General features: G+C 60.2%; 1 protein-coding gene across 1 annotated transcript in view; it reads right to left on the bottom strand.

The window, feature by feature from the left end:
• PTPRF (protein tyrosine phosphatase, receptor type F) overlaps positions 1–8,549 on the bottom strand; it is an 80,744-nt gene that overhangs the window by 25,059 nt on the left and 47,136 nt on the right. Inside the window, exons 8-12 of the mRNA XM_006762619.2 lie at positions 7,082–7,351; positions 5,021–5,602; positions 4,624–4,760; positions 4,045–4,189; positions 1–254 (exon numbers count right to left, since the gene is read on the bottom strand). The exon at positions 1–254 is cut by the window's left edge and continues 28 nt beyond it. Of these exons, the coding sequence (XP_006762682.1) occupies positions 1–254; positions 4,045–4,189; positions 4,624–4,760; positions 5,021–5,602; positions 7,082–7,351 (1,388 nt within the window). The remainder of the gene's footprint in view (positions 255–4,044; positions 4,190–4,623; positions 4,761–5,020; positions 5,603–7,081; positions 7,352–8,549) is intronic.

The raw sequence follows: 8,549 nt of genomic DNA, 5'->3' as shown, positions 1-8,549 counted from the left end.
GTGTGTGTGCGCCCGCACCCACACCCGGTACTCCGTCCACTTCTCCAGGCCCACCAGGTCCCAGCTGGAGTGTTCGCGGCTGATGCCGTTCACCACCTGCCGCCGGCGGTCCTCGCCGTCCACCGCCTCGTAGGCCACCGAGTATTGGGTGATAACACCGTTGCGGCTGTCAGCCGGTGGTGGGACCCAACTTACCCGGACTGTGGTGGAGCCCGTGCTCACACAGGTCACCTTCTGGGGAGGGGCGGAGGGGGCTGGGGAAGACAAATGGGGGGAAGCAGGCAGATGGAGGGGGGGGTCACAGGCACGATGACAAGTCACAGAGGAGGGGAACTCACCCAGGACGGTCATTCCCTGAGGGGCAATGGCTATCCGAGGGGCCCCCCAGGCAGATTACAGCCACTGCTGCCAGACAGCCTGGCTACCCCTGGACCATAGGCATGTGCACGCCAGCTGTCTCTCTCTCTCTCACACACACAAACGGTATCTCCCACACATACATATGGTGTCTCTCACACAGTGCCTCACACATATGGTGTCTCGCCCAAAACACACACAGCATCAGGCACACACAAGCATGGGGCCATGCTACCCCCACCCCGAGCACGCCACTGCACACAGCTCTTCTCTTCTGAGGACAAGAGGCTGCAATGGCCCTTCTGGAACAAGGATGCCCCTGGCCCGTGCCTGCCTGGACAGGGGTCTGTGCCGGAGCCACAGGTGAGGAAGACTGCAGGCCAGATGCAGAGGAGGCCAATGGCCCCGGGTAGCCTGGAGAAAAAGTACCTGAGACAGGTGCTCTCTCAATGGGCTCCTTGGGGGTCGGGAGGCAGGTCGATGCCTTCCTTGCTCCCAGTGACACTTCGAGGCCCTATTCCCACTCAGGACTGCCGCCACCCCATGGGCTTCTTGCATCTCAGGTGCTGCCACCACCCCTGCCCACGTGACTTCACAGCCTCCGCACTCCAAGGCTTGCTCCTCCCCAGCACTGCCGTGCTCATGCCCTGGATAATGCCGTGACCGGGAACAGCCCTACCTCCCAAACCGTGGCTCCAAAGCTTCCTCGCAGGCCTCACCTCTTTCCCAGCCCAGCTGCTCAAGGCCCCCAGCACTGTGCCTGCTCTGTACCTCCTGGACACCTCTGCCCATCGACTGCCATCCTTACCATCCTTAGCATTCAGCCTGAACACTGCAGTCCTCCGTCTTACCACACTCCAACTCCCTCTCCCCCTTCCTGCCCCAGGCTCCTGCCCGGCCTGCCCCTGAGCTCTGAATAAACCCAACTCTCCACCTTCTCTACGGCGGCACTGGGGCGGGAGAGCCAATTGGCCAGTCAGGGTGGCACCTCTGATCCCATCCCCATGGCCTCGCCTGGGCCCTCCACGCTGCCTGACAGCCTGTTTCCTGTCCACCTCACTCTGCCATGTGACACAGGGTAGTTTCAACCTCCTCCACGCTCCTCAAACCTCCGGCTCCCATGACCCCCCGCCCCCAGCATCTGACCCTCTCTCCTACTCCGCAGAGAAAACCAGCTTCCCCAAAGCAGCTCCATCCACCTCTTGCTGCCACATCCACCAACAAACTGCATTCTCTCCTTTCCTCCCCTCCCTGCCTGAGGCCACTCACTCCCAGCACCTGGGCTCTGCCCCTGCCCCTCCCGAGCCTTCCATTCCCCTTTCCCCTCCAGCAGCATTTAAATATGCTTAAGACTTCCCCATCAGAAAAGGCAGGCCCCGTCCTCAGCCCCATGTCCCACCAGCTACAGGGGTCCCCTTCCCCCCGACTAAACATCGACGCCTGAGCTTTCCGTCTCTATGTCCTTACTGCCCGTCTTGCCTTGTGAAATCCAATCGGCGTCAGTCCCTCAAGCCACCAAAATTCTCTTCCAGACCCATTCCTCCCCGTTCCTCTGGTCCTGACCTCTCAGCAGCAACACCTGGCCTGCTTCTTGAAACTCTCTTCTTCCACCTCCAACACCCCCCGTCTCTCGGACCTCCTCCCACCTCCGGCCATCCTAACCCTCCTCAGGGCCCTCCATCTCCACGGGCTCCCACAGCCTGCCAAGCGGATGGAGAATATTATCTGGAGCTTGAGTGCTTCTGTCCCACTGCCTACCCTCAGGAGAGCTACCACCCTCCTCCAGGTCCATACATCAGAAACAGAGGCTTCACCTGACGGTTCCCACTCAGCCCCTAGACCAGGGGTGGGCAAACTTTTTGACTCGAGGGCCACAATGGGTTCTTAAACTGGACCGGAGGGCTGGAACAAAAGCATGGATGGAGTGTTTGTGTGAACTAATATAAATTCAAAGTAAACATCATTACATAAAAGGGTACAGTCTTTTTTTCAATAGTTTTATTCATTTCAAATGGGCTGGATCCGGCCCACGGGCTGTAGTTTGCCCACGGCTGCCCTAGACTCATCCATCACCAGATCCTGGCCAGTCAGCACCCCAGACAGCCCGCACATCCAATGCCTACACCTCAGCAACACCTCACCTGAGCCGCCGCCTTTTGCCAACAGTCGCACAGCCTCCTCACTGGTCCCTGGCATCCTGTCAGGCAACTCTATGCATTCGCTTGCGGCAGCCAGTCAGCCAGCACTCCCACCTGCCTTCTGTCCCCGTGGTCTGGCTGCTGCTCCAGCCACATTGGCCTGCTGCTTGCCCCTGACCACAACCAAACACCAACCTCCTTCAGGCCCTGGCACCTGCTGACCCCTGCCCGAGGCCTTGTGTCACCCCAGGGAGCCCTCCCTGAACCCGTAGACCAGATGAGGTTCTTCCCGTCCCACCATCTCTCCACTGTCTGTCTCCTCCACAGCACTTTACACAAATGTAATTAAAAGCTCATTTGGATAATTGCAGGTTTAACAGCAGACTAGGATTCCCGTGGGCAGAGGCTGTGCCAGGGTCGTGTTGCCAGGCCTGCACTGTGTATGGGGCCTGGCGCCCAGCAGGAGCACAAGAGGTGCTTGTGGAACGAATCCATGAGCATCACGTCACACGTGGCTCCTGACATCACTGGCACATTTGAGTAGTCGCTGTGACATGGACCTCTCACAGATGCTGCCGTGCGTTAAGGTTATCACACACGCTTCCTGTCCCAATGCCACAGTCCCATCCAGCCACATACCCACAGCACTGCCATCACCCAGAGTCTGTGGACAGTGGCCTGCTGTGGACAGTGGCCTGCTGTGGCCACGTGACCAGACAGCCATGGTCCATGGTGTGTCATCAGGAGAGCTGCAGAGACCCACAGACAGGGTCAGGGGTCAGATACCCAGAGACACACTTGCTGGGTCCCAATCCTAAGAACAGCTTTACAGACCCAATCACAGGGGCACAGACTCACTGACACACACCTGCAGGACTGCAGTCAGGTGGTCAGATGGGGTAACACGCACGCTCACGGAATCAGTCGCACTCATGCGGGAGTACAGCAGTACACACGCCACAGTTATCACGAATAGCCTTGCGGTTGGTTCCACACAGATGGCCACGTGATTGCAGTGCAGGCACATGGACACGCTCAGTCACATGGTCCCATTCTCACAGGTGTGCCCTGTGTCCAATTGGCTTGGCAGAACTGCATGGCCCACTCATACTCATGGTGGGGGCATGAGGGCGGGAATATGGGTGAGGAGGAAATGAAATGTGGGGCTACAGGGAGGGAGATGGCTGGTCTGGCCACAGCGAGTGTGGTGGTCCCACCACTGAGGACTGCCTAGCCAGCTGGTGTGACCAACGCAGAGGCGGGTGGAGGAAGGAGATGAGTCACAGACACAGAACTTACCTGGGTGGGGCGAGGGGGGCGTGGTAGGGGCAGAGGTCAGGCAGGAAGCAATGAGTGCAGTAGCCACCTGGACACAGACTAGAGGGCACTTACCTGTCCCTCTCTATGAAGCCTAGACCAGAGTCCAGTCCAGGGCCCAGCTGACCTGACCGCCTGCCTGGTCAAGGGGGAGAGTGTGTGTGTGTGTGTGTGTGTGTGTGTGTGTGTCCCAGCCCAGCTGCAGCACGCAGCAGTCTCAGAAGAAACTTACTGGACTGTGCTGTGCGGGCCTCAATGGTGGGGGTGAAGACGCCCAACCCCATCTCAGAACGGGCGGCCAGCTGGAAGTGGTACAGCGTGTCGGGCTTCAAGTCCTCTAGGGTGTAGGAGGAGGTAGGATCGAAGGTCACCTTGTGCTGGAAGAGCAGGGAGCACTCACTGACCACTCTGACCTCCAAGGTCACTCAGAGGCTGTTCCCCAACATGGGTGCGGCTGACCCCTCTGGAGCCAGTGTGGCTCCGGCGCTGGCTCCATGCCACATGGCCACCTGGACCACACAAGGGCCACGTGGGCAGGGGAACACCTGGGACATGTAGCCCCAGGGCAAATTTAGGCTCTGCCAGGGTCACATGAGCCACACAGCCCGGGACACTCAAGGACAGACCTAATGTCTTTGCCCCCAGCACAGGGTGACAAAGACTAAGAACCATAAAGGCCTCATAAGTCACAGAGCCCCAAGGAGGACCCCAGGGGTGACACAATTCTAGAAAGGCTGCCCGGGGAAGCCCACCGCAGACCCCCAGGGACCAGAAGCCCTCCTCCCTCCTCCTGTCCTTGCGAGGCGCTCACCTGCTGGTCTTCATCCTCTGCTGCCCAGTACACCAGCTCATACTTGATGATCCGCTCCTGCGGGGGCAGCAGCCATGAGAGCTGGATCCTGGTGTCGGACTCCACCTCGGCCTGGAAGTCCGTGGGCTGGGCAGGCACTGCAACACCCCATGCCAGGCACCATCAGCCTCACTGGTCCCCCCGAGGGCAGGGCACCGGGGAAGGAGCAGGGGAAGGCAGATCTGTACCCCCCACACCCTTATCCTGCATTCCAAGGGACCATGCATGTGTGGAATACAGGCCCTCATCCTCCCTGAACCCCAAGTACACAGTCTGTGGAAGGAGGTGCCACCACAGCCTTGCCCCCCCCATCCTTGCTCTGCCAGGGCCTTCCAGCCAGCATGCTGCCCCCACCTACCTCCTTGCTGTGTCTTGACCTGGATGGTGGGGCTGGGGGGGCCATCGCCCACAGCGGTGAAGGCCAGTACGCGCAGGCTGTAGGTGATGCCAGGCAGCAGGCTGCCCACAGTGGTGAGGAGCCCCTCGTCGGTGTTGTGCTTATGCCAGGCGCTCAGGGGGCGGCGGGAGTCCGGAGTATAGTAGACACGGTACCCCCGCACGAGGCCATTGGGCTCCTCAGGGGGCTCCCACTGCACCAGCATGGTGCTGGCACTCAGCATGCGCGCCTGCACACGGCGCGGCGGGCTGGAGGGCGCCTGCTCCCCGGTCCGCGCCCGCACTGCTTCACTCGGTGGCCCTCGCCCGATGCTGTTCACCGCCAGCACACGGAAGGCGTATTCTGAGAAGGGGCTGAGGCCGCCAATGCTGTAGCGAGTAGTGGCCACACCGTCCACCTCCTGGAAGGGGCCCTCCGTGCCCGATGCACGGTACTGAATGCCATAGTAGGACACGGGCTCCGAGTTCCCAGAGTCCCAGGTGAGGGTGACGCTGGTGGCCGTCGTCTCTGTCACCACCAGGTCAATCGGAGGGTTCGGCAAAGCTGGGGACAAAGCGGGAGGCTCAGGGTTACCCAAGGTCATGGCCTCAGGGGCCCACCCTGCTCTCGGGGGTCATCTAACCAAAGTGTAGTTGACCCCCACAGCCCACCCTGAAGAACGGCCTGGAATGTCTGCAGTGGCCTGGGAGGGCACCTAGTAGGGACGGTGCCTGGCAGTGCCTCCAGGGGCCTGGGGTCCTCTGGTGTCGAGGCACGTCACTCCCGGACTCCCTGGATCCTCACATCAGCCCCTGTGCCTCCTCTGACAATCAGACCCAGACGTGACGTTGCCTGTGCGGGTCCCATGCAGATGGGAGGCACACAGGCTGGGGGGTAGGGACCTGCTTCTGCAGCTGGCCTGGGCTCACCTGTTGGTCCCTATGTATAACAGGCTGGGGAGGGGGAGATCTTTCCTCAGGGAGTAGCCCTGGGCTTTAGAAAGAATGATGGGCTGTTGGCCCCACAGGCCCAGTGACTTGGCTAAGATTAAAGATAGAGAAGTTCCAGGCCCACAGGCACAATAAACATTCAACAATTTATTATTGTGTGTCAGGCACTAGGCTAGGGCCAAGGGCACGTGTCACACAGACAGGTCCCTGCTTTCATGGAGTTTAAAGTTCCAGTGCGAGAGCCGCAATCAACACGTTGAGGATGACGCTGGTATGTGCAAGGACAGAAGAGAGCAAGGTGCTCGATGGGGAAAAAAATCCAGGAATCTCCTTAGATGGGGTGACCAGGGAAGGTCTCACAGAGCTAAGACCCAGGGAGCAAGATGGAGCCAGCGACGGCCAGGGCTGGGTGAGGAGCCCGGAGCGTCGGTGTGGGGTGGGCAGCAGCGAGGAGGCTGCAGTGGGGATCCCTGGTCTTCATCCTAAAAGCCATGGGGAGACACCGGAAGGCTTTCTCTCTCTCTTCAAAGGGAGCGGCACGATCCTGCTGTACATGTTACACGGATCACTCAAGCTGCAGAGGGAGGGGGTGGACCAGAGGGGCAGAGTGGAGGCCGGGCGTGCCGAGGCGTCTGCTATATACGAGAGCCTGTTCCAGGGCTCCCGGGAGCCAACATCCTCCTTGGCCGCTATTTATCTTACTTCACATCCTTCTTGCTGAGAGGCTGGGAAACCCGTCTGGTGCTACACAGGGTTAGAAGGGCGTGCTGTGGAGTCAGACCTCCCGGGGTTCAAGTGGCTGCTCCATTATTACTCTGTGGACCCTGCATCTCCGTTTCTTCACTTGTAAAAGGGGATGATGAGAGGATCTACCCCCCCAGGGTGACACTGAGACTGAATAATGTAATCTGTACTTCCCAGCCTGGTGTCTGCCCTCAGGACTCAGGACCGGTTAGCTATTATTATTCAGATTATTAACAAAACCCCTCCCTCCACTATGGGGGCCAGGAGGACCCCAGAGCCGATGCACCCCGGATTGAGCAATGACTTGGTCTGGCCCGGACCCACAGCAGCCGTGCACCCTGGCACTCACCTTTCACTGTGACCTGGGCCACGGCCTCAATCATACCCAGCGAGGAGATGGCCACACAGGTGTAGTTGGCAGAACGCACAACATTGTTGAGCTCGAGCACGTTGCGGCCAACTGGCATCTCGTCTTCCTTGGTGAGTTCCTCGGCCCCCATCATCCACTTCACGTAGGGCATGGGTGCGCCCACAGCGACGCACGTCAGGTTCACGCTGCCGCCCGGCATCACCTCCTGGCTAGTGGGAGGGATGGAGAAACGAGGAGCCACGCGGCGCACTGCGGGAGGAGGAGAGAGGCACTCACAGGCCGGGCAGGAGACGCGGGAGGATGGAAGGGCAGGGGCCCCTCATCCAGGCAGCCCCTCTCGTCAGAGCCAATCCCACCCCAGAGAGAGGAGGGGCGGAGTCCCTGGGCCCTGGCTTACCACCTCCCACCCCACTTTCAGGCTAGAAGCAGCACCTACACTCAGGGACTGTCTGGAACACGAGAGATTCCGCAACCAAGCTCTCATTTTACAGCCTAGGAAACTGAGGCCCAGAACAGTCCGTCTGCCCAGGGCCATATAGGGACTCAGCGCAAAGGCCAGGTCTACTCAAGGCCACAATCCAGGTCACCTTCCACTGCCTGCCCCTACCTGCTCCTCACCCCCCACCCTCCACCAAGGGTCTCGAGAGGGGCGAGTGGGGCACTAGTGAGGAAGTCCAGGCACCCTAAGGTAGAGGGCCTGGAGCATGGCTGGAGCAGGGCAGAGGGTCAGTCTGGGAGTCACTGCCTCCACCTCCAAGCCCAAGGGGAAGAGACGAAGGTAGTGGCATGCCACCTGCTGGGACCTCAGCCATGCTCAAGGCACAGCCGAGGAACCCAATGGGAGGGGCTGCCCCTCAGGAGGGCCTGGGCAGGGGCAAAGGGTCGGGCCAGGGACGTGGTCCACGGGCAGGATGGGCATGATGATGGCAGTCACATGATGAGGTGCCGAGCAGACGGCTTTCCACGCCAATGAACAGGACCTCAAGGGGGAGGGTGGCTGTGTCTGGCCACGACCTCCAGCCTTGGGCTCCGCAGATCAGAAGCTGCTCTGAGCTTCTCAGTCCAAGGTGCAGCCCAGTGACCTCCCCGCCCCCAAATGGCAAGCTTGGCACAGACATTCGGGACATGCAGAGGGGGAAGGCAGGCAAGACCTAGCCATGGGCAGGCATGCTTGGCACGCAGACGGGTCATGCAGCTGGTGGCAGAGGCTAGGGTGTGTCCTTCCTGGGCACCCCTGCAGACAGGGCTGGAGAAGGCAGGCAGCAAGGCTAAATGACCAGAGGGCACCACTGAGAGTGCGGGTCTCAGAGGACCCTTGCTGGGGAGCCCGGGCATGCAAGACCATGGTGCCCCACCAGGAGCACCTCCACTATGGGTTTCAGGCTCTGCTGCTTGCACAGCCTAGAGCCACAGAATCAGAGCTGGAAACAAATGCAGCGCCCGGCCC

Source organism: Myotis davidii, unplaced genomic scaffold (assembly GCF_000327345.1).
Source record: "Myotis davidii unplaced genomic scaffold, ASM32734v1 scaffold458, whole genome shotgun sequence".
NCBI lineage: Eukaryota > Metazoa > Chordata > Mammalia > Chiroptera > Vespertilionidae > Myotis > Myotis davidii.
Note: the sequence above shows the minus strand (reverse complement) of the source record. Positions and strands in the feature narration are given on the sequence as shown.